This window comes from Pollachius pollachius, assembly GCF_949987615.1.
Source record: "Pollachius pollachius genome assembly, chromosome: 8".
NCBI lineage: Eukaryota > Metazoa > Chordata > Actinopteri > Gadiformes > Gadidae > Pollachius > Pollachius pollachius.
This window is the reverse complement of record NC_136941.1, coordinates 12,310,557-12,337,723: the sequence shown is the minus strand read 5'-3', so window position 1 is coordinate 12,337,723 and position 27,167 is coordinate 12,310,557. Positions and strand designations below refer to the sequence as shown.

Sequence of the window (27,167 nt, the reverse complement as noted above, 5' to 3'; positions counted from 1 at the left end):
AGAGAGAGAGAGAGAGAGAGAAAGAGATTCAATGACCACAAAGTCCACGAATTAATAACGATGGTCTTTATGTAATACAGTTTTTTAATCAACATACAGACGAGACTGACTAGACAACTGTCAAACTATGTTTGTTTTCGACCGCAAGCACATAAGGGTGCGCAGCTATAAATAGCTTTTTCTGTGTGTGTATGTGCGTGTGGGTGTTTGTGTGTGTATGTGTTTGTTTGTGTGTGTGTGTGTGTGTGTGTGTGTGTGTGTGTGTGTGTGTGCGTGTTTGTGTGCATGCGTGTGTGTGTGTGTGTGTGTGCGTGTTTGTGTGCATGCGTGTGTGTTTGTGCGTTTGTGCTTGTGTGTGTGTGTGTGTGTGTGTGTGTGTATGTGTGTGTGCGTGTGTGCGTGTGTGTGTGTGTGTGTGGGCATGCCTGCGTGTGTGTTTGTGTGTGCTGTTTCGGGTGTTTAACTTACATCAGTCAGGAGGTTAAAGGCTTCGGTCAGAGCGACGTCCAGCATGCCGATGCCTTTAGCGAACAGTTTGTCCAGACGCAATCGGAAGTACTGAGGAAACATTGGGGATAGATACAGCCCTGTTATACAGGCACACCACACAATAACAAGGACCAGAATATCTAAACAACTCTGTGCCATAGAGGGGAATCCATTGGGTTAGAAAAGGTATAAAACAGATGAAGACAGTCGTGAAAAGATGAAAACTCTAATTGGCAGGAAATTTGTGTACTGCAGGTACAATGACGAAAGATACCAAACCATTATTTTTCATTTTACCTCTTATGTGGATTTTGATGAGAATAATGGGTTCAGTTTCGGGTTATACTTCACCAACAGATCCATTTTGCCACAGGCTCATGTTGACTAAAAACAAGCCCATTATCAATCAGTGATCTGACATTAAACCACCTTTTCAATTTTACCTCTCACCCTACGCAACTGTTTGTGTGTCTGTGTGTGAGTATGTGTGTGTGTGTGTGTGTGTGGGTGGGTGTGTGTGTACGTGCATGGGTATGTGTGGGTCCATGCTGGCAAGTGTGCATATTGCTGGTGGTATTTAAATAACGTGTGCGGCGATCGTACAAATGAGACATTATCTCTCGGCTGAGATAAATTGAGTTTGTTGTCAGCAAGCTCACAGGTCCTGTCTGACTGTTTCTTTATTAACTGTGGTTAGGAGGAACACAGACAGAGACAGAGACAGAGACAGAGAGAGAGAGAGAGAGAGAGAGAGAGAGAGAGAGAGAGAGAGACAGAGAGAGAGACAGAGAGAGAGAGAGACAGAGAGAGAGACAGAGAGAGAGAGAGACAGAGAGAGAGACAGAGACAGAGAGAGATCAAGAGATAGTCTTTTAGTTTTGTGTGTGTGTGTGTGTGTGTGTGTGTGTGTGTGTGTGTGTGTGTGTGTGTGTGTGTGTGTGTGTGTGTGCATTTATGCAAGCCAGTGTGTGAAGTTGTCTGTTGGGATCGAGGTAATTTGTCTGACACAGCAGGCAGTTTTCAATCGCTGGCACAGCGGTACATAAATGCAGGGTTTGAGGGATGAATGATTGTGCTTGTGATACGTGTGTGTGTGTGTGTATGTGTGTGTGTGTGTGTGTGTGTGTCTGTGTGTGTTACTGTGTGTGTGTGTGTGTTACTGTGTGTGCAAGACAGTGTGTGTAAGTGTGTGTTAAATAGGATACCTTCTTAGCTGGATCCATATTCATATGAGATACAATTATAATAAATAGAGCAAACCATTATTTACATAGTAATTGCATTCCGATAGAAACCAGAAGAAGGCAGACTGAATTAATAACATCACATTTGTTTTTCTGTCAATCATCCGCAGTGACCCATATTAATTAACAACAATTAAGTTGCATGGACTGTTTATTCATCCTTGCAAACACGAAGATACAGAATGGCTGCTAGAGTGGCAACACGTACAATGGTGTCTTGTTAAGAGTTTCATACTCTAATGTACTCCACTCCACCTTTGAGAATGCAATTGTCTGCACATACCGGTAATTAAGAAATCATGTTTTACGTGTGCGTGTGTCTATGTCTATTTTGAACACCGCTGGAAAAAAGAGTCTAGCTCAATTGAGAGAATATTTCCTATACATGAAAAATAGCTTGTTTTCTCAACTGAAAACAAACACCACAATACGTCTGTTTAAATTTAGCACATGTGTTCATTAAGGACAAAACGATATCGTACCTCGCTTAATTTTATCCAGTACAACATCAAAAGTTTTGTCAAACTGTGTGGGTGCGGAAACGATAGCTAAAACTGTAAAATCCTACCTCTAGTAATTAAACAGCATATGTGTCTCGTTCTATTCTCTTTGTTTACTGGCTGTCTGTATTGTGCAACAACCGCTCTGCATGCGAGGCCTATGTAAATCAGAGCACAGAGGAGATGAATTCCGCAGCCTGGTACCTGATTACACCCCGCTCTGCTCAGACGTCTGTCGTCAGGTCTAATCAGCCAAATAACTGAGTGAGACGGTCTGGTGGTAATTTTGTGTCTGTGCTTGCCTGCGCATCTGTGCATTCGTGTACGTGCTTCCTGGTGTGTGTGTGTGTGTGTGTGTGTTTGTGTGTATGTGTGCAAGGTGTGTGTGTGTGTGTGTGTGTGTGTGTGTGTGTGTGCAAGGCTTGTGTGTGCCTGCGTGTGTGTGTGCATGCGTGGCGTGCTTGCGTGTGTGTGTGTGTGTGTGTGTGTGTGTGTGTGTGTGTGTGTGTGTGTGTGTGTGTGTGTGTGTGTGTGTGTTTGTGTGTGTGCACGTGATCCACACTGAAGCACCCAAAGCACTCAAACAACAAAGGGCAGATCATACCCAGCATAGTGCAGACATGCCCGGATGATTGCGGCTAGCCTTATCCCCCACTATCTGCTGCCCCTTCAGAGATGTGTCTTCCATGTCCGGCCCTTATTGATGAGTATAACTAGGAGAAGCTGGTGTCGTCTTCTGGTGGTGGCTGCCCACACCACACACAGAAATCAAGCTTGCAGTAACATTATCCACCGTCATTATACACACAACGCACAATATCTGTCTGCATCCACTGTGGTCGACAAAAACAAACAAATAAATGCTTGTGAATCAATCAAAATTCAAATATGCTTATTTTTCCCCCTAATGATGAACATTAGCAAACTCCCTGGGTTGCTTGGAACATGTAACCCGTGGCCTCTGATAAAGATTGATGAGAGGGAATAAAGATTAATCTGGGGATAGGAGGTTTAATTTTAAAAGGGATCTAAAAATAGGACCAATACATGACAGAAAAGATAGATGGAGTTTTATAGGGCTGAGAAAGTACAAATGAATACTGGGAACTGGGAAATGCAGCATTCACACAGCTTGAAATATCAGCGGAAATTTTAATGAAAATGTAGGGCCAACCGATACAAGCAGGGAATACACAAATGGTTACACATTTGTCGTCTGAAAAAAGCCTTGCCTGTCACTCAAACGATTAACCTTCCTTGGGAAAGAGTGTGGTATCAATTTATTTTAGCTACAAACAAATATGAAGTCAAGGCCTACATGCAGGAGAAAGACTCAGGAAGGATGACTTACGTCCTTGTTGGTGACGTCTGCTTGGACCAGAGTTCCATTCAGACATTTCTCCACGTAATGCAGCTCTTCATTATACTGCAGTGGAAAATAACATTATAATCACTGAGAAATCCGTAATAAGTTTGAGTCGCAATTGATGCACACACTTCCACATTGACTCACTTGTGTCTGTAAATGAAAATATAGAGAGAAACAAAAGGCCTAAGCACAAATTCAACACCTGACAGTTTCTGATAATACCAACTACAAATAAACCTTGAAAGAAAATCCACCGTTACAGCTCTCTTTTTCGTGTGATTGTGTGTGTTTGTTGATACATGTATATGGAAAATAATCCTCAATATATGCCATGATTCTTCTTGCAAGTGTGGGGTTGCTGAGAAGAGAAGGTCGTCAAAGTAAGGGATTAATCCATGACGGAGTGTGCCGTATTCGAAAAATAATGCACGACTCAGGGCTCAGAACCTTCGCAAGGTTTGCCTCCCAAAACTGCATTATTTTTAGATAACAGCGCACCTAGGAGTGGATTATCCCGCTTAAACCACTGCCACCTGCAAGGAAGCTAAAATATAATGGGTTAGATTCATATTTTTGGAAGATTTTGCCTAAAAATATTAACTTTTAGCTTGCTCAATGTGTTGTGGTCCTGAAAACACAAATGATCCGACTAAATGCATATACCTGTATGGGTCTAACTGATGCCTAGAACCCAATAAGTAAGACTCCATACTCCATACTTCCCTTACTACTCATCTCAGAGACGACCTGACAATGTAAAGGCTTTGTAAAGTATGTATGAATTATGAATAGTGCACGTAAATACACAGAAAGGCTCAACCTTGTTGTGACCAACAATGTTTTTTCACAGTGATATTTAGCAACTATGTTGCACCATGTCAGCGAACCAGCTAGTAACTTTTGTGGAAGTGTTTGGCCTTTCGAAAGTGGAGTTCTTTATTTCTGCAGTCAGTTAACTGCTGGTATGTTATGAGTTAACAGGGTCATAAAGCTCATAGAACATTGCCTTAAGGAAAATGTGGGCATTAGATTACAGTGGTGAGGAGAATCTACCTGTTAACTGAAATAATGATCACCTCTCTCCACTACGATGTTCACCGGCCCTGGTGTGACAGAATAAAAAACTCTATTGTGCCTCATGGTTCAAATATCCATCCCCTATAACTGCTATCACACAGATGTAATTAGGGCATACAGAATAATAATAAGAAAAAGTGGAAGCAGAAAATGTAAGGTGATTTGATTTGGAACAGCATCAAACAGAGCTGTATCGTGAGCTCACATAAATATATAATTAATGAAACCCCCAAACACACGACACACACACGACACACGCACAAACACACAAATACTTACACACACAAACACACTATGAAGCATTTCATCCGACTGAGATGTGATAACAATGGTTTGGGGGCCTGAGGCGGGATCCAATCACGGCATTCCTCTTTGCAATTCAAATACTCACCCAGCTGACTGCTAATTGGTTGTGAGCGTGACAGGGAATAGAGCTGATCCGTTTCAGCACTCGGCACCATGGTACTTTTTGTTATTTGTGTATGCTTGTGGGTCCCTGTCTGTCTGTCTCTGTGTATTTTTGTGTGTTTGTCTGTGTGTGTGTGTACGTGTGTGTGTATGTGTGTGTGTGTGTGTGTGTGTGTGTGTGTTTGTGTGTGCGTACATGTTTGTGTGTATGTGTGTGTTAGGCTTCCCGAACACATATAGTGTAAGGCTACTGTGTTTGGCACATGTCATATACAACATCGCTCATTATAACGCACATACACAACAAAGGTACTTAAAAACAATCACAAAGTTGCTTTGGCCATGACGATATCATAAGATCTCAAAGTGGTCAAATTCCCTCTGCAACTGTGGGTTCGCTGGCTCTTTGAACTGAAAAGGTATTATTAAGTACTCGTATCGGCAAGTACCCAAATGTAAGCACTTGTACAAGGTCTGAGAAAAAGGGGAATTGTTGCATCCCTAGTTTATGTGTGTGTCTGGGTGTGACATTGCAAAACACCATCAGGATCACACACAGACACACACATGTACACACCCACACACACACACACATGTACACACACACACACACACACACACACACACACACACACACACACTGACTGACAGGCCCAGTTAGTGCGTCCCTAGTGGCTGCACTCACTGCGATGATGTTGAAGAAGTCGTCGTCGCCCAGCGTGTCCAGGATGGATGAGACGGTCTGCCGGGCGATGGTCAGCCTCAGCCCCTTCATGCTGCCGCTGACGTCCACCAGGATAACCACGTCCTTGGGGGAGGTGGCTGCCTGGATGTACCACTTCCGGTTGCGACAGTCGAATGCGATCACCCCGTGCTCGTCGGGCTTCCATTTGATCCCTTGAGCCCCAGGAGAAAAAGATAGAAGATTAATAGAAGTAGAAGGCAGTGTGGCAAGAGGGAGATGGCAGGTTAGTGTCACTTAGGGATGCGATGATATTACATTATTTGGCTGATCCCGATATTAAAGGAGGCATGTTACACCACCAGGTGTGAGTGTGACTAGCCGTTACAAGCCGTTTTGAAAATCTGCCACTTCTGACATCACAAGTGGGCGTGTCCACCTAGATGTATGAAGGAGAGATGAGCAACGTTTGCTACAGTCCACTGGGTAGGCTGGTAGACTGATCTATCCTGCACACATCTAGGTGGACATGCCCACTTGTGATGCCAGAAGAGGCCAAATTTAAAAACGGCTTGTGACGGCTAATCACACTCACACCTGGTGGTATAATATGTCACCTTTAATAAGATGCGATCAGTCAATAACCGATGTGATACGAATACAAATACTTTTTTTGTCATGACGTCATGGTATCATGATGTCATCAACATTTGCATAAAAACACAGCATCATTTCAACACACGCAGTTCATATCGGCCATTAAGATTGTCTATTTCCCCTGCAATCCATCCATACCAACACTCCGGCAGCTCGGGCCCTGTGCAGCAAGGGGCCAATCAACTGCTGTGTCCCTAGTGTGTTTTGCTGTATTTATTGTTAGTTATTTAAAAGTCTCCGTTCAGATCAAAGAGTCACTTAGAAAACATTTCCTTGCTAATTTTGCTAAGCCGGATCTTATCTTGGAGGGTTTGCTTTGAGGGTCTGGATAAAAGCTTCAATGAATAATGAGACCTCAGAAGTCCTGAGGCATCTGTTTGATCGGTGGCATTTGTAAGAAAAGCCTGCCTTTCGAAAACCGAACCTCTGGTATGGCTGAATCTTTGCATTCTCTTTGCATGTCTTCACTACTCGCAAGTTGGGTGACAGCTCTTAGAAGCTTTTTATTGTTTTCCTAATTACCTCTGATGTGTTAAACCAGGTAATCAACGATTCATTCTGAAGTGGCCTATACAAGAAGCCACGAACAGAGTTTAAGGTAGGATTGGATAATCCTCAATCATCAAAATAGTTCTTTGTTATTTAGCACATCTCAAGGAACTGAAATTCTTTGTTAAGAACTGTAAATGAAAAAGTCAATATGATTGAAGAATAAAGAGCGAACGCAACAAAACTCCCTTCCTTTGGCTTCAAAGACACGACCCCAAGCACTTTTGTAGGTGGAAATCAAGTGGGATGTCATCGGTCATGCTGAAGGCCTTCTGTTAACGTCTACTTAAGAGTTAATTTATTCAATCCTACTCATCCATTGTTTTCTAACCTCAGCAGATTCCCTTCCTCACCTGTCATTTGTTGCTGTACGCCCTCTCTCCTCACCTCTCTCCACTCCCTTCTCTCCCTCCCTTCTCCCCTCTCAACCGGTACTCTCTCTGTCTCTGCCTGCCTCTGGTCTGCAGCTGCCAATCACAGTGACTGAACACTCCCACACGCCCTTCAATCTGCCTTAGGGAGCAAGCTACTGCCAAGTTAATTAGAAACACACCCTGCCACAAGCTGAGAGCCGCATGCGCGCGCGCACACACACACACACACACACACACACACATACACTCACACACACAGCCACAAGCTGAAAGACACGCACACACACATAGACACACACACACACACAAACAAACACACCTAGTCATAAGCCGAGAGCCATAAACACACACACACACACACACACACACACACACACACACACACACACACACACACACAAACACACACACGCACACACATACACCCACGTTTAACACCAAAATACATAAAAGGCTCATACACTTACCTGGGTATTGTCTGAAGAAGCCTTTGGCACTGCCAAAGTACTGCCATATGAGCGATGGGTCCTTCTCAAAGTTATCCACAAACACTTTGTTTAAGGCTTCCGACCAATACACTCCGTTGACTATTGCTGAGTCTAGGTAATGGAGGAAGAGCAGAAGACAGAGAAAGAGAAGGAGAGCCATGTTTATAATGATACAGAAGGTTTCTTGGAATAGACCATAGTAATCACGCTGCGGTATTGGGGAAACAACACGTTGGCCATTTATCCAACTGTGCATCGCCGCATACGGAAACAGAAACACTGTCAACCCCTATTCATCCCACAGAGATAACGGATGAAACGATAGCAGATAGACATAGAGATGCAGGATAGAAGAGAGGATTAGAGAGCGACAGGGAGGGAATGGATAAGGGAAAGATCTGGATGACTGCCTCACAAAACGTGGGAGAGCACGATAGCCGGGAGATCTCAATTCACAGGATTAAAGATTGAGTGAGTGTCATTGTTTCATGGGGCGTAAGATCAACTAGCTTTCTGGACCTTGGAAAAATGTTGATAGATATCTATATACATGTCATTCATATCTATATACACGTCATTCATAAATAGCAAATATAAATGTGTGTCTGTTGGCAAAAAAAATAGACAGTATATACGGTCACCAAAGTATTCTACTAGAACCGACTATGATACGACGAGGCAAGGAAAAATTGTTCCTATTGCAATGAAATTGCATATAGGAAACAGAGTTAGCTGAAATCCACTGCTTGGACCGTGTGCTTACTGCTTGTAAATTTTTATCAAGATTAAAAAGAAAAAAAAAAGTTCCTTGAATGTGCAATAGACCATGCTCAGTACAGGCTACTGCTTATCTCGGATCCGCAGTCCTACTATGGTATGGCAGAACCTCTGGGGGGAGTCGGGAACCAAGAACTGAAAGGGGCGGAGATACATCTATTTCCATGTTCCGAGATATTCTACCGAAGAACACTAATTTGCATGAGTGGATAAAGCTTTCAGAGGGGATTTTAAAAAGTCCATTTCTCAAATGGCCAGGCGCACCGTGTCAATTTGTAACCTTTATAAAGAATCTTTCCCTAAGAACGATGGAGTATGAGATGTTTTTATCTGTTAGAAGTTTACCAGGGATGGCTGAGTTTGTGCTGGCGGCCGATTACGAGTTTACAGATCCCGCCTCCAGCAGTATGATCAGATACAAATATGAAGCGAAAGAAGGGGAAACTACAGCTTTATCACACTTAAGGCGATTCATCTAAAGTGTGATTTGTGAGACTAGGCTACTGCTAGAATGTCTGTCGAGCGTAACTCAAAGGCATACTTGTGGAGTTCCAACGACTGACATGCCTCGGAGTACTCACCTATGGTACTAACGATACATCACGGTATCTAACTCGACAGTCCTTTATTTCTCAGTGAATTGGAAGCAATGGGCAGACATAATGATTCAACCTCAAACCATAGACAGTAAAACCTTTTGTAAATAGTTAGGAAACATGGATAAGTGTGGTGTATTTGTTCACGACCCAGTGGTCTGAGTAGGGATATTGTTTCTAATAGCCGTGTAAATAATACACCTGCAACCGTTGCTTAACTAAAACACTCCATCGTAACAATACCTTGTACAGAAATCCTACACCGTCCAGTCAAGCTACAACTTCATCTCAACGTTGAGAAATCAACTATTTCACCTTTAACCAAAAGCAAACTAAACAGTTGTATTGCAATTCTCTGTTCTCCCTCTATACCAGATCTCTGGGCTCTGTAATTACATCACACGGCTTTTCCTATCACTGCTATGCTGATGACAATCAGCTATTTCTCTCTTTCCCCTCATCTGAAAAAGCCCTGATTGCAACACGCATATCTTAATGTCCGGCAGACGTCAGCACTTGGACAACTGCCCATCACCTGAGGCCTAACCTCAACAAGACTGAGCTCCTCCTAATGCCAGGGAAAGATTGCCCACACATGGACTTACTGATCACTGTTGAGAACATCACTGTATCTCCTTCTCCAACTGCCAGAAACCTCGGTGTGGTACTGGATAATCTGTTATGCTGCACCGCAAACATCACTGCGGTGGCCTGATCCTGGAGATTTGCACTTTACAACATCTGCAGGATCCGGCCCTTCCTCACAAGGGAAGCAGCTCAGCTTCTAGTCCAATCACTGGTCATCTCCCGCCTCAACTAGTGCAACTCGCTCCTGGCTGGACTCCCTGCCTCTGCGATTAAACCTTTGCAGTGCATCCAGAATGCGGCAGCGCGCCTCGTCTTTAACCTACCTAAGTTCTCCCATGTGACCCCCCTCTTCCGGGACCTCCACTGGCTCCCTGTAATAGCTCGCATCAGATTCAAGATGATGGTACTGGCATACAAGGCAGTCAATGGAACTGCCCCTGCCTACCTCCAAGCATTGGTAAAGCCGCACACCCCAGCTCGATCCCTCCGCTCAACTACCTCAGCTGGACGTCTGGTACCGCCATCGCTAAGAGCAAGCAAAGGTCGGTCAGCAAAATCACAACTTCTCTCTGTTTTGGGACCTCAGTGGTGGAACTAGCTCCCTGCCGATGTCCGGATCGCAGAGTCGTTCACCAGCTTCCGCAAAAGACTCAAAACTCACCTGTTCAGAGTTCACCTGGACTCTGCACAGCAACCCAGCCTCTTCCGGCCACCATTGTATGTTGTACGTCCTGGCACTTAATGTGCGCGCTTATTGTACGCACTTATTTATAGTACTTAATTGTGTAGCATCTGCAGTAGCTGCTATCATTGCTGTACACAGGGAATGGGTTAGCCTAGCGATTGTTAGTACTTGCACTTGGTTCTATGAACATCTTTACTGTACCGACAGCGATATATTGTTTCACATCTTATGACAAATGTACTTATTGTAAGTCGCTTTGGATAAAAGCATCTGCTAAATGCCCTAAATGTAAAATGTAATGTAAATGCAATGTTGTAAGATTGCAATCAATAACCTCTTGTCTCTAATGCAAAAAAAAGGAATGCTCCAACCTTTCCATAGATATCTGTGTCCCCATGAGAAAGAGCTTTGCAGGAGGGCCCTCATGTGTGCATGTGTTGTGATGCGGCCCCCCCCCCTCTCCGAGCCAGTCCCATGTGGTGCTGGGGATGAAGGGTCTATGAGGCCCTCAACTGGTCTCATTGATGGGGGAATGGGTGTACTTCTCTTTCTCTAAGCTGCTATTTAAATTCATCGCCACTCGTGCACCACTTAATTCAATCTGATAAAGAGAGCTCCCGCCGCTCTGGAAGTGCGTGTGGTGTGCGTGTGTGTGTGTGTAGATATGTATCTGTGTGTGTGTGTGTGTGTTTGTTTGTATGTGTGTGCGTGTGTGGGTATGTGTGTGTGTGTGTGTTTGTTTGTATGTGTGTGTGTGTGTGTGTGTGTGTGTGTGTGTGTGTGTGTGTGTGTGCAAGCGTGTGCGTGTGTGTGTGCGTGCGTGTGTGTGAATGTACGTGCGTGTGTGCCTGTATAATTATATAACATTGTGTAGATGAAAGATCTGGGCTTGAATCCAGCATCATATTATCTCGTGATGATGATGATGATGATGAGGGAGGATCACAAGAAAGAGCAATGAAGGCATGAAGGAAGGACGTTTAGGTCTTTATGTGGACTAAGAATCATTTTTATATAACGTTATTATGACTTGGCAGACACTTCTATGTGTGTGTGTGGTATACAAAAAGGAGTGTATGTTTATGTGCGCATTAGTGCTTTCATCCGTGTTATCACGTTTCTAAGTGCATGTATAGTGTTCTATCGGTTTGTGTGTTTTTTGTGTGTGTGTGTGTGCGGGGGTGAACACCTGATACGTGCCCCCTAACAGAGCGTTCCTATACGTGCATGAGGAGACTGCAGAGCCGGGAGTGTTTTCGCTGACCAACGTTAAGCGGTGTTTGTGGAGTCCAGGTTGCAAAGAGGGAGTGACGGGGGGAAGACAGATGCTGGGCACGGAGGATTCCTCCTGCAATTCATCGCAGGCGGCAAGCAGCTCACTGCTATCATGGATTCAACCTCCCATTCATCACGGCTGCCGTCAGAAGCGTCTCTGAACTACACGCGCCTGCAGTCAGCTGTCCGGTACACACTGGTTGACAAATAGGGTTATGATGCGGAAGGTCGGCCAAACAACAGCAGGATTTATGGCTCTCCCGCTTCACGTCTACCGGAAGCAACCTCATCTTCCTGCAATTTGAATTATTCATTTAGGATTCATTTTGTACGGCGAAGAAAATTATATGATTTTTCTCAGACAGCAGCAAAACACCATTTTAACACCAACTATCTTAATGTTCCAGGTGGGGTCCAGAAACACAACAGCAATGCAACCACCTGTGTAAAACAGGGAGTCCTGTCTGCACACTGACTCTTCAGTACGTCTGTGTATGGATGGGGACTCTATATGTTGCATTATTTGTTGAATGCCCGATTGAATTTGTTGAATTCAAAATTACTTGAATTCTCCACGTATGACCATTAGAATTAATATTGCTTAACCTCTTAAGCTCCAGCCAATTTCTAGTTGTCTAATTTGTCTAATTAATATGCTTGGTGTTTGAGTTGTGTTTGGTGTGTGTAAAAATGACTTATATGTACTTGTAGCAGAGTTTCTCATGTTTAATTTGATATGACTATTTCTACATAATAAGGGCAGTGTTGTATGCCTTTTGCTGCGCGAGTGATCATGGTCTTCCCAAATCTGGGGAACCTTGAGTTTAAGAGTTTAAGAGATGGGAGCAAAGCGAGCCAAAAACGCCTCAGATACAAGTGGAAAACTGACGAGTGGGCAAAGAGTTCAACATGTAAAAGTACATGGACTCCCTGGTGACTTGGGCCTTCTTTTAAGAATGTCCTTTTATGTTCGATTCTCTCTCTATCACTGGTCTGTTCTTCTCTCTCCAGGGTTGGGAAAGTTAGGAAAAGAGAGTAGAAAAATAGGAAAAAATAGAGAGGAATGTTTGAAGGACACTCCAGAAAGCCAGTCTCTCCCCCTCTCTCCCTCTCTCTCTCTCTCTCTCTCTCTCTCTCTTTCTCTCTCTCTCTCTCTCTCGCTCTCTCACTTTCTCTCTGTCTCTCTCTCCCCTCTCCACCTCTCTCTCTCTCTCTCTCTCTCTCTCTCTCTCTCTCTCTCTCTCTCGCTCATAATTAATCTTTAACCCAAACTGTCCACTGGTTGGACTTAACCTATTTTTTCTTCAACATCCCCCTACTCTGCTTCTCTGAATCATTTATCTTCCTTTGGTAACATCCTTTAGTCAACATGACAGATGGGGACATGTTAAACATAGGACAGCAAATTAGCAGAGTACCTAATTATTAAACTGATAATTCATCCACTTCAAGTTACAGATGATCTTGAGTTAGATGATGCATACGTGCACACACACACACACACACACACACACACACACACACACACACACACACACATTTTCATTGATATCCAGGCTGATAGGAATCAGGCAACCATACACCTCGTGTGTGTGTGTGTGTGTGTGTGTGTGTGTGCGTGCGTGCGTGCGTGCGTGCGTGCGTGCGTGCGTGCGTGCGTGTGTGCGTGTGTGTGTGTGTGTGTGTGTGTGTGTGCATATGGAATATAAGGTTGTGTAGTTTAGAACAAACTGACAAAGTTTGACATTTTTTGTGTGTTTATATTAGTTCTAGGCCTGAATATTACAATTATTCGGATGTTTGTTTTTGGGTAGGTATTCAGATCTCATTTCAGGGTTCAAATACTTATTTTGGGGAGAACGATATGTGTAAAAGAGATAAAGAGAGACATCTGAGAGTTCTAGCACTGCTTAGGAATTCCAGCCACCTCATCACCATTGCAGTGCATATTTTCATTTATCTTGATGCGTTAATGATAAAACGTTAAGGGCAGATTTATTTTATTGCCCTAATGCCACGGGCCATTCTTTAAGCCAATTTCTTCAGGCTATTTCCTGTTCTCTTTAGGCTTTTATAGATCTTAACTCGCTGCACTTCAAGGGCTGGCCCCAAGTATCCGGAAAACCAAATTATCCTTTGTTCATTTTGCCATACAGTGTGATAATCGGCAACATAGAGACAGACTTCAAACTAACTGGTTGTAATGATAATAATGTTTATGAAATGTTAGGGTTCTCCCCATGTTTTCTCTTTGCCATTCTGTGGCGCTCCCACGAGTCAGTTGTGGCCATAGAAATAGGAGATTGAGGCGAGCAGGGGTTCATTATTTTAGAAGGGTTTCAATATATTTAGCAGCTACTTTTATGTTTAAACAAGGCCAAAAGACACCAAAAAGCTCCAACTTGAATGTAAATTTTTGGTTACATTGAAGCTCTGCGGAAACCGAGTCAAACTCAGACCGACGAGTGGATTCGACCGTCATTGACGTCCTCGCAGAAAACCTACCTGATATTGAAGTTGAGATTTTTGCATTCATTACAAAAAAACAGAAGAATTTAAAAGAAAAAACAAAAGAAAAAAAATTGCAGCAGTGGTGACGAGCACGATATGCACTATGAGGCTATCAAATATTACCGAAATATTTGCAGCTCTTTCACACAAAGACTTTTCACACAAAAGCCAACTATTTTAAAACTGTAAGTAATATTTATTTATTGTGTTTGTGTTTGATTTGTTCACCGCATTGTGCTCCTATAGTGGCAGCTAGCCCTGCTGTGATGCTGCGTTGTGTTTGTGTGTGCGTGTGTGTGCGTGTGTGTGTGTGTGTGTGTGTGTGTGTGTGTGTGTGCGTGCGTGTGTGCGAGGTCCTCACCCTTGTTGTACATGTTGGTGGGCACCTGCACCACGCTGAGGCTGAGGTTGACGGGCAGGTTGTTGAAGTGGTCGTTGGACTGCAGCAGGAAGCGCCCCCCCAGCTCCACGCTGTTGTTCTCCTTGTCCACCTCGTTGATGAGCACCGCATTGAAGTACTCGTACTGCAAGACAGACCCACGGACATCAACAACCAACACTGTTTATGCACTGCAAGACAGACCCACAGACACATCAACACACGCACCGTTAATGTACTGCAAGATAGACCCACGGACACATCAACACACGCACCGTTAATGTACTGCAAGACAGACCCATCGACACATTAACATCCAACACCGTTTATATACAGCAAAACAGACCTACAGATATCAACACCCGCACCGTTTATGTACTGCAAGGCAGACCCACGGGCATCAACAGCCAACACCTTTTATAAGGTCCGTGTTGGCCTGTGATTCTCCATTTGTCACAAAGTTCAGAGGAGCCGTCCTCAGATCAATGTCTTTTCTTCTTCTACTTTTTTTTTTCCCCGCCACTCGATAACATCCGGATTTGCTGAATCATGTCATCGGTGTTATCTGATGACTCAATCACTAACTAAAGTGCAGAGTCAGCGCGCCAGTTTGGCTTGGCCGAGGTAACCCGGGTCCTGGGATTATCCCCAGAGGTGTGCGATGTTGGGTTGGGGGGGCGGGGGTGGGGGAGTTGAGGGGCTGCTGAATGAGCAGAGTCCTGCTCCGGCGGTCCAGCCCTGATGCCGTGTTCACACTGCTGCTGCCGCAGCTCAGCGCTGCTCAGCCCTGTATTTTTAGGAGGCGCTCACACAGAGGAGTCTATTAATAAATCATCACCCAGGATAAAAATAGCACGCATCGGCTCCTCTCAGTCCAGTGGGTCTGTAGGCAGAAACCGTTGCACACACACACACACACACACACACACACACAGGCGCACACACATACACACAGACGCGCACACACGCGCGCACACACACAGAACCAGACACACACACACATACACACACCCACACACACATACACACACACACACATACACACATGCGCGTGCGTACAGGCACACATCCATACACGCCAGGTTCACATACACACCCTACAGCGATGTCTTTGCGCCAGAGGAGATTTGAGTTTGCGGAGCTGCAGAGTATAATTATGCAAAACATCTGAGGTGATGTCATCGTTGTACAACAGACAATAGAAAGGATTTGCTGTAATTTATTTAAAATGGATTATTAAAAAAAACATATTGTTATGAATATTTATGTTCCGGATTTAGAGTTGGCTCTTAAAGGCATGGTCACAATCATTGATTATTTAGTTTCACAGCAATTTGGGAGTTTTGGATCTGTTATTCTCTAGATTCTACATTTTAGAGATAAACCGGGTATGATGTAGACATTCCTAGAGTGGCAGTATGATTAAAGTATATAATATTAATAATACAAAGTTAACAGAGCCAGGCCTCATCCTACTTAAAGTGTATGAAATGAATACTGTTTTGTTTTTGTAAGATAAAATGCTGGGAATATGGCTTCTCTTGATATGCTAGAGGTGGAGTGATATTGTTATGACATCAATAAATGCAATAAAAAAATAAGTCTCCCATGAAAAAGCTATTCTACTTGCTTCACAGTCAACTTTAAATATGAATTGAATGAGTTAAATTCATACAGTTTGAATTGTTAAATGGTTTGACTTGGATAAAGATAGTTTTTCCCTGAATGGTATTCTTTTTCTGAAAACATAGTCCAAACCACAAGTGCTCGGTTCAAAGTGTAGTCCACACAGTCCCTTCTGTAATCACCCGGCAAATAGAGTTTGAAGAGGACTCTTCTGAAGATGGCCTTCTCGGCGAGTAATGACAGCATTTTACTCCCGTTCCACATCCCCAATATCTATATCATCTTTGGAGTGTTGGCTAGAAACACCCTCTCCATGCTTGCAACATTCGTTTTCTGCATCAAACCCATCCCCATAACCTGCTGCAAAACATTGACGAAGCCATCAATTAAGCTTGTGAACGCAGCTCTATCCGTGTAATTAATCAGCCCTGGTTAGGCTTATTCACGCTTCATCAAGGTGCGCCTCCATTTAATGTAATCTTTTATTTTTCTCTTTTATCCTGTTCCCTTGTTTGACCCTCACCTTACCCTCTTCTCCCTACGCAGATCAGGGAACCAAATATAAAGAAACTATGAACTTTAGATGAACAAAGAGATGTGATGGATACATAAATAAAGTTTTGCCCGCTGGTTTGCGCTTTTCTAATTCCATCACTGTGCTTCACTGTCCTTGCCTGAACCCTTAGAGCAATAACACTAAGGATTCTGGCTAAAGGCCACAGGCAAGACAATGTCATCTAACAGATGAAGATGCTGTGTTGGAACTGATCAGCAGCATTTGCTGCATTGTTATGAAGGAACCTCTTTAGATACAGATATCTCCATTGATGCAAAGTAAAAATAGAAATAAGATTCATCTTAAGTTACACTCCAGGCGGTTTCACCCAAGCAGATATTGTTTTGATAATAACGAGAGACCTACATTTGATTGCCCTACTTATTCTCAGTTTTGTGTTAAATTATTGGTGTCCCCTCTAGACGTACACGTAAAATAATGTACATTTCAATTAAAGTAAAACAATCAGCCCACATATTGCATTGCACTAAAACTAATTTGCAATGTTGCGGTATCCATGACGATGGCAGTTAGACTGAGAGGTGCGTAACTGTGTGAGTGTTACAAGGTGAATCCCCAGGGTGCTTAATCCGGCCAAGCTGCCCAGTGTGCAGCAGCAGCCGGCGCCTCCAGGCGATGGGAGACTTCAGACACTGTGTCGCATCCCAGAGTCTGCACTCCGAAACTGCCTGTCATATCCATTCACCACCGCCCACAATACCCAGGGCATGTCTCTGTCTCTCCCGCTGTCTCTCGCTCGGTCTCGCTCTCCACAGAGAGCTGCCCTCAGAGGAAATGCTTAATTGATGATTAGCAACCTCATAAGCTCATAGGAGTCTCTCTGTTTCTCTTCCCCTTCCTCCTAGCACTCTCTGAACCCTTCCCTTCATGTAGCATTCACTTCCTGCTGACAGGAAAGGCGGAGACTCACCGCCCCATGCATCTACAGTTCGGCTGCAGTTTGGCTGACCGTGTATAGGTTTGGGCTGGTGTATATGCTGTTGGCCTGTCAGACAGACCACATAAGACCTATATTGTTGTGCAGGTGGTCAGGTATATAAGAATAAATAAACATGCAGGATTTACAACTTTATCTTTATGTAAATTAAGTAAGCAATCACATAAGATTCTAAAGGCTTGAACACAATACTCTATTAATAGTAAATTAGGCAAAGTAACTTAATCTTGATGCAGCAAAGTAAAATCCCTTTGAAAGTTGCCTCGTCTTAAAGTTGTTTTATTAGTCTTTTGAAATCAAAAAGGGTTTATTATATTAAATTACCCCTATAATTACCAAAGTAAAGTATACTCTTATCAATATGGCCCATTACATGACGACACCGCAGAGATTATAATCTTGGAACGCTAACGAGATTATGATTTTCAATTAATAGCAAACCAGTGGGATGTTCTTCCTAAAAGCAATGCAATTTATGGATCCTACTTTGGATAATCGAAAACCATTTTCAATAACATGTTATACATGCATATGCATGGGTGATTTAAACGATACATGCAGAAGCACAATAAGAGCTACACAGACTGCTGTGCTGACATCTGAAGCTTTCAGTCTCAATTCTATCACTCTCCGCAATACCTATACTTATGGCAGTACTTTCACCTGCTGTGTCATTCATCCCAGACTGTGTCTAGACCGTCTTATCTCCCTAAGGCTCCCCCCTCCATGCATCTCCTACTCATCTCCTACTCTCACTGTATAGGCACTCCCCGTCACTTGAAGCTGTGGCTTGGTGCTCAGGCGTGTATCAAACCTGTGTTCTCGGATCACCCCATCTCCTCTCCTGTGTTTATAGCTATAAATGTCCTTTAAATCTAGGGATTCATCTTCAAGCGCATCATGACTGTTACCACGTTGAAGGGCTTATAAAGCTGACATTCAAGTGACCAACCTATGTGTGGACCAAGTCTATCGGAGATCGTAGATGGGCTATGTAATGTATGAGTAAAGAATGCATAATAGCCCTCTCTGCCATGATCTGACGCCTGCACACTGTTTACCTCTGGTTATTCTGTGTCTGAGGTGGTCACTGACACCTTGAGAAGTAAGAATTTGAAACGTCAAAAAGCAGAGGTCAGATGCATACTTCAGGACCGTAGGAGGAGGGGAAAATAGGCGTTTGCTATCTCGTCAAAAGATAATTAACCAAAATTAACCTGCGTGTTAAATGCAATTATAAATCCATAGTGAGGAGTTAATGGGTGGCAGACAGACGTTGACACACTTAGAACAAGACAACCCTTCTGCACTTTTACATTTCAGAGTGTATAGGCTCTAATTATGATTAAAATTGTGAAGTTAATGTGTGTGTGTGCGTGCGTGAGTGTGTGTGTTTATAAGTGTGTGTTCTAAATGTGCGTGATGCGTTTATCCTTGTTTATCCTCCAGTGATAATACCATTGTCTTTGTATTTATCAATCTGTCTTTGCACATGTGTGCATGAAGGCACAGGCCCTAGTGAAATGTGTCGGTGAAGGTTTGTGTGTGTGTGTGTGTATTAATCTAACAACAACAGCAGGCTGACAATATTAAGTTGCCCATTCCTAGTTCCTACTAATGCATTCCCTGATCACAGTGTTAACAGGCTGCTCTTCAAAGCTGACAAACATTATGCTGATGCACACGTAACAACGCTACCCACTCACTTAATGGACAACAGATGAATAGAGAGGAATACAAAGAGATGGATCATAACGGCAACAAAGGGTTAAGTAAAAATTCAGAATGCTACATTTCAAGTACCCACTTTACTTGCCTAGGAATGATTAAAATCTTGAAAGGGTTTATGCATAGTGTGTGTGTGTGTGTGTGTGTGTGTGTGTGTGTGTGTGTGTGTGTGTGTGTGTGTGTGTGTGTGTGTGTGTGTGTGTGTGTTAGGGGTGGGTTCACACATTTCAGGGATTTAGAGTTGACAGAGGATAACCTATAAAAATGTGTGTGTAGGCCCACACACAGATAGGGATACACACATTCACACAACAACAAGAAATCATAACTTGTTTCAACATAACTGTCAAAGTCAGAGAGGGATAGAGATCAAAAGAGAGAGAGTGCAAGAAAGAGAGATAGAGAGAAAGAAAGGGAGAGAGCGAAAGAGAGAGAGGGTGAGAGAGAAAGAGAGAGAGAGAGAGAGATAGAGAGAGCCAGAGGGAGGAGAGAGAGAGAGAGAGAGAGAGAGAGAGAGAGAGAGAGAGAGAGAGAGAAAAATAGTGAGAAAGAGAGAGAGACAGAGAGAGACAGAGAGAGACTGAGACAACAACAGAGGGAGACAGAGAAAGAGAGAGCAGTAAAGATAGAGAGGAACCTTCTGGCATGTGCTTTTTAACTCCTTGCTATTTTTCTCCATTTTCTCACCCTCATCTCCTAACTTTCCCCACCCTGACTGGAGTGGGCGGGCGTGAGGGAGAGAGAAGAGCCCTGCGCCCGCCGTGGGGAGGGGAAAACAACCGGGGGACACGGCTACAGGTAATCAGCAAGTAAACAGATTGAGCAAACAGCCAGGAGGGAGGGCCCGCGATGGATTCATGCGCTCCGCATAAAACGCTTCGCCTTGGACCTGATTTGCTCTCCCACATCCCTGCTACAGGCATGGCTTACGCAGCGTCGCAAAAAATTGGGTCAAACCGGGTACCGATATAGCAAAAGAAAAAAGAAGGGTGAATTGGATTGGGGGAAACCTCACATACGTTAATATAGTTGATAGAAATGCCATTGTTGGTGGAAGTAGCATTTAAAAGGTTAGCTTTGTGGTTTGGGGTATTTTGAGTATGCACCATGTTTAATGCTAGTTAATTTCTGTGTGAGTGTGTTTGTGCGTGCATTTGTGAGTAACGTTGAAACCACCCCCAAAAAAGAGACCAAGCTTAATCTGTGACCTCACAAGGAATACTAGCGGACATGCATAAATCAAAAGCATTTTGAATGGACAGGTAGAGAGCCTCGGGTGTACAGTCCCTCTCAGAGGAAACATATAGGGTATTTTCTCTTCACTCCCTGTCTCTTGTGGACTGAAGCTCCATTTTTAGGCAACATTTCAAATGGTGATTGGCCATTTTACCACCCAGCTCCAAGAAGCCCTTTCATTGGCGGCAGAGGGCAGCGAGGGATACTGCTCTGTGTTTTTCTTATTTGCATAAGCATTGTGGGTGAAAAAGAAGAGGGAGGAAAATGGCAACAGATTACCGTACCAATTTCACATGGAAGCAGAAGAGCTCTGGAAAAGAGAGATAAGGAAATTCCTATCAAACAGCTGCCAGCCAAATATGTATCCAATAGCCAAAAACACACATCAGTTTATAATAAAGCCCAAATAGCGATGAGGGAGGCTTCCCCCTACAGCGTGGATACGGTATTTTTAGCACAGTTGGTGATAATTACCATGTATGCACCACGTTCCACCAACCAGTGCAATAATAAATACCACCATCAGAGTTCTGCACAACCACAACAACACACACATGGATTCAAATAGACACAAATAGACACTCATAGACACACACATATGCACACAAAGCACACACACAAAGATAAAAAAAAAAAAGCGGATGAGAGGAGAAGAATAATACTGTCTTTGATTCTACATACAAACCATTAGCAGGAACATATAAGCAGCTGTAAGAGATCATATTATAAATGCCCAAATCCTGCCTTATCGTTATGCCATTGAGTAAAAACTGAGGCCTGGATCTTAACTATGCATGCAAAAATGTAACGCTTGTTCCCAATCCCGACCGAGTTGTATCATCATAGCCGTCATCGCTTTGGTCCATCATCATCCCTATCGCTTCACTATATAAACCACTATGCCTTGTCATGATTACCATATCATCTTCACCCTTATCCTCTTCTTCATCATCTTCCTCTTCCTCAGCACCATACTTTCTTGCCGCCTCTTCCATCTCCTAAGCCCTTTTAAGCCCTCCTCCAGATCCTCCGCTCTCCCATCATGCACTATGCTCTGGTAGGTGTTCCGTTGACAGTGTTGCGGTCGTTGGGACTGCAGCGAGGGTTAGGGCAGTCAGCAGCCATCCGCCCCGCGGCTGTGGCTTTAACTGGTCGTTAATGTTGAAACAATTGGACACTCAGTCCACCACGGCCCTCTCCTCCTCTCTGCCTTGTAATCACCACCATAAAGCACCTCCGCCAGCACGCCAGCACACACACCCGCTGAATGGTAGGGATGGGCCGGAATATCGTTCGGACGGTATCCCCCGGTACAGAACCTCGGCAAGACGCACTGTGGAAGAGGAGAACGAACCCCGGTCCGCTGTATGGTTCATCAGTTTACGCAATGCACTGTTTACACAGCAGATGGCGCAACCATTGTTTTGATAACTAGTGGTGTCGGTGTGTCCTGACGTGATCTGTCATTTGAAGACATCTCAAAAGCCTAGTAAAGCCAGAGTGAAAGACATAACCTAATCTGTCCTTTGTTCCTTGGTCCGTAGTATTAAACGGTTGAGTTTGTTAATGGGTCTTTTACTTTGTTCGTTGTATTACAAAGAAACTAGACTTGATATGATTCTTCATTGACTTCCTGCACTTTTTGCACATTTTAATACTAACCATTATTTTTTAAATAAGCTTTAATCTTTATATTTGTTATTTGTTTCATGGCTTTATTGCAAAACAATTACTGCACAGTCAATCATACTCTTGTTGCCGTTTGCTTTTCATTACAGTGAGCCATGCACCAGAATATAACACCGTGAGATAATCCCATCCCTCTTTACTAGACTGCCCTTGTCATAAACTCGCATAAGGTATAGTCTAAACAGGATCAGACTCACATGTTAACACTTAGTCACATAGATAAACGCACACACACAAACAGACACATATACAGACTTCATCATCATCATCCATATACAGTATATACATTGTCAAATGGATGTGCACACAAACACATACACAGATATCTTCACACAAACAAACACACAAACACATACCCACAAAAGCTTACACACATTTACATGGATGAAAACACCAGCCAGAGAATCCATGAAGGCCAGAAATCAATGGTAGGATTGATTTGATCCTCTTAAAGTGTCATTGAACCCCAAAGCGCTATCGTTAGAATGCCTTCCATGATCTTGAACATTAGAAATCCAATGTTTTTCCAGTCTCCACAAACTAGTTTATAATAGTTATTCTCTGCTACAAGCTCCGGTCCTGTTGTTTCTGTAACATTGAGGTGCTTTTTGGAGGCCCTTTGATGTTGTGACGAGGGGGCACATAGGTGTGTGTGTGGAAGCGTGGACCTCCGTCTGGTAAGCGGTTAATGTTAATGGTGGGATCCGAGAGAGGCTTACCCTTCTCGGAGACTCAAAGTATCATTATCAAAGTTTATAGTCAGGTGTGTGGTGCATTTCATGAAGATCGACGCTCAACACTCATACACACGATATGAGTGTACACACGACTCATGCAGCTTAAAGAAATAATGATAATTTGCCGGTGGTTGTAACCATAGGAACAACACTTGCTTTCTAGAACTCTCAGCACCAAACATATTGTTCCGAATTTCATATTGTTCAAATTCGAGCTGAAACAGGGGGCTTACTTACACTTTAAATAGACAGGACGCAATTAAACCACAGGGCAGCAGTCAGGATGATGCCGAACAGTGCTGACACACACAGACACACAAATTCAACAAACTTACACACGCACACACAAACACACACAACCACACTGATAAGTCCTTCCAGAGAGAACACTCTTACGTCAGCTTACTGTCATATGTTCAACTTGAAACTCTGCTGTTTCTGCTGCTGCAGTTCACCAGTTAAGTCCTGAACTCTGCTAAATGTGTTTCAAACTCACAAACAAGTTTGCAGGCACAGACGCTCATATACACCCCATAATGTTCCAATTTATATGTATATTAATGGCCTTTGACGGCCACACACACTGTCCTGCAAGCACAAATGTTTTTGGATGCTCACACACAGACGCACACACAGACACACACACACACACACACACACACACACACACACACACACACACACACACACACACACACACACACAGACACACACACACACACACACAAAATAACACACACACCTAAACACAGTTGCTCTCTCACCATTAAAGTTGCTCAAATGGATTTCGTAGTATCATGAGAACAGAGGCTGAGTTTGTGGTGTGTTAGCGTGTGTAATGTGTAATACGATTAGAGTGTGTATGCCCAAGTGTGGGGAACTGAGTCTGCTACTCCAATGGTTCCGTTAATATGTTGGCAAGTTCATGAGAAAATAAATCGAGGAACTATTATTTACAAAGTATTTTAACTGCATCTGTCAAAAGGTTATTTGGCATGGCACCATTCCTTACTCAATATTCGATTTAATATAAATGTTCCCCTGGAAAGAACATAAACCTACAGGATGACATGCCCGGTTTGGTGCGCAAACATGCATGGTTTGGGATGTATGAAAAAGGATGTGGGATTATGGAACAGTTTTGAGTCCGAGCCCTATAATTATTCTAAACAGTATGAGCAGGACCGTATTAAACATCATTTTAAACACGACCAATGACAACTATTGATCAAATCAGTGATGGCAGGGGCTGAGTCAGCGCTGGTTAGCAGAGAACAAAGTTAAACTAGGTAAAGATGTAAAATGAAACAACCTTTACTGTGGTAAGGGGGAGAAGGGCGAGCGGAGAGAGCGAGCGGTTGTTAAGCCCCCCCCCAGTGCCATTCAATCTGGGAACAGCAGGGTTCCACCAGGACAAATGCCAAGGGAATCAGTGACCTTCCCCCCAACGCACAATACTTAAACTAGTGGGAGCATGTCAAACACGTTGAGCCAATCATGGCAGCCCCATCCAAAGGAAACTGGCAGAGTGAGCGGAGCGAGGCGGCCAGGGGCTGAGCCCAAGCAACAAACCGACTCGCTCTCAGTCGCCATTTTACCTTCAACTCAGATCGACATAAGGAAATCAACAAAAGGCTTGGGAGAGTTTATAGCGTTATAGTCATGATCTGCTGCTGAAGATGCAGTATGATAGGCGTATTGGTTTATTTTGTTTGAATAACCAGTTTTATTTTAAAAGCAAGATATACTAGATGTATAAATCAGGTACCAAAGATAATACTTGTGTTAGGGCAGACATTCATGCATTCAATTTCACTAAGAGAAGGGGAGTGTACCCTGGGTTTATACAGGTACAAATATATATATATATATATATATATATATATAAGTCCGCTGTCACATTTTCATTACTGCCATTGGAGAACTACTGTCGAAGACTACTGACAGCAAAATAATGTTCTGCCTTAGAAGAATAAAAGGTGTGAGGATATTGTAAGTAGCATTAGTTCATGAACGGCTTTAGACAAACTAGGAATGTAGGATGTAGGAAGCACTAAGATAAAAACTACAAGTGACTTGATTAAATAAAGTTGGCTACACACGTGATTATGTAGAACAGAAGCCATTGTGTAAATAATCTGTATTGATTGAAAACTGTAACATTATTGATTGCCTCGCACACTTTGTGTGATTATTATTATTATGTTATTTTTATTTATTTTTGTACCATTGTGTGAGACCATTTCTGTTGGAATGCACCAGAGACCTACTGGTGTTCAGTGATCACAGAAAAAATACCCTGCGCCCCAACCATCAGCACTGTGTGAGTGCAGATCAGCACCATGCACCCACACATCAGCACCGTGCACATTCACATCAGCACTGCTGCTGGAATTGTCTGGACATACATATTGATGTGCGCAATAAAACCCACCTGGAGGTCTGGGTCCTCTTCGTGTTGGAGGTGGGCTTCCTCTGCTGCATCCACCAGCCTCTAGAGGAACAGACAGATGAGAAGAGAAAAGAGAAGCAAAAAGTAGAGAAACGACAGTATTACTGCGACTGTTGGCTATAAACAATGGTCAGAAAAACATTATAAGGGCAGCAGTTGATTTAAATTATTCTTTTTGCAGTAGCATTGGGACTTCCACAGTGACACAGGCACATACATAAACATACACCTAAACACACACACACACACACACACACACACACACACACACACACACACACACACACACACACACATGCACATACAAGAACACACACACACACGCAATCACACGATGGAGGGACTTTTGGCCATTTTGTGAAAAGAAGCTATTTTCCTAAATGGCTCAGCAGTCAAGGTAATGACTGCCTCAGGTTCTTTGGACAAGGCCACAACACACTCACACACAGCCACGCACACACAAACACATGGACTTGCACACACACACACACACACGCACACACCAACGCACTCCATCATCACACTCTCAATGGGAGACAGTCTGCTCTCGTGTGTCCTCAAAATAATTCTCTTTCTCAGACTCTCTCTCCATCCATCTCTCTCCTTCTCCTCTTCTATCACATACGACACCGCTATATCTCTTGTTCCCGATTCTTAAATACATTCAACAAGTTATAAAACATACATTCATCGAAATACAAAATAGATATTTCCAACATATGTTCACTCTCGTGACAAAACTACATAGAGAGAAAATGTACAACTAACGAAAAGGTTTCCGAAAAATGGCTGTCCGCTTTGTTCGCAACCGTTCACCGACACCATTCATTGGCTTCAGATAGTATAACAGTCAGGCGATTCTTTGTGTGCCCTTTTATAAAGCGTGTTAGCCAAGAACCAAATGCTGATGTGAAGCATTCAAGGGTTGAAAGATTTGTATTTGAACTGGTCATCACACACACACACACACACACACACACACACACACACACACACACACACACACACACACACACACACACACACACACACACACACACACACACACACACACACACACACACACACACACACACACACACACACACACACACACAGACAACAACTCGCTTTGTCTCTGACCAGGATATGATGCACATGGCTGAAGCTCACATGGCAAGTTATTTCTATCCGCCACAGCTGGCTGTGCTATCTGCGAGTTTTGGTAATGGAGTCTGTGTCGCATTTCCATTCAAATGGCTCCGCCAGTGCAATCCAATGCAATCAGCCAGCCTATTTTATCTTGTGGCGTGTGTTTATACGTGCATTTGTGTGTGTGTGTGTGTGTGTATGTGTATGTGTATGTGTATGTGTGTGTGTATGTGTATGTGTATGTGTGTGTGTGTGTGTGTGTGTGTGTGTGTGTGCGCGCGTGCGTGCGTGCGTGTGTGTGACACTGTGAGTGTGAGTGGGGCATGTGTGTGTGCGTGCACCTATGAACATGCATGCATATGTTGGCGGCTTTGTGTATTTCTTTGTGCGGAAGAGTGACCAAAGT

General features: G+C 43.4%; 1 protein-coding gene across 1 annotated transcript in view; it reads right to left on the bottom strand.

Annotated features, from left to right (window-relative positions):
- Window positions 1–27,167, bottom strand: part of LOC307079241 (voltage-dependent calcium channel subunit alpha-2/delta-3-like) — a gene marked incomplete at both ends in the record, with an annotated part of 122,284 nt that overhangs the window by 61,394 nt on the left and 33,723 nt on the right. The window contains 6 exons of the mRNA XM_079741440.1: window positions 469–558; window positions 3,585–3,659; window positions 5,773–5,984; window positions 7,817–7,948; window positions 14,631–14,793; window positions 25,613–25,672. Coding sequence (XP_079597566.1) covers window positions 469–558; window positions 3,585–3,659; window positions 5,773–5,984; window positions 7,817–7,948; window positions 14,631–14,793; window positions 25,613–25,672 — 732 coding nt within the window. The remainder of the gene's footprint in view (window positions 1–468; window positions 559–3,584; window positions 3,660–5,772; window positions 5,985–7,816; window positions 7,949–14,630; window positions 14,794–25,612; window positions 25,673–27,167) is intronic.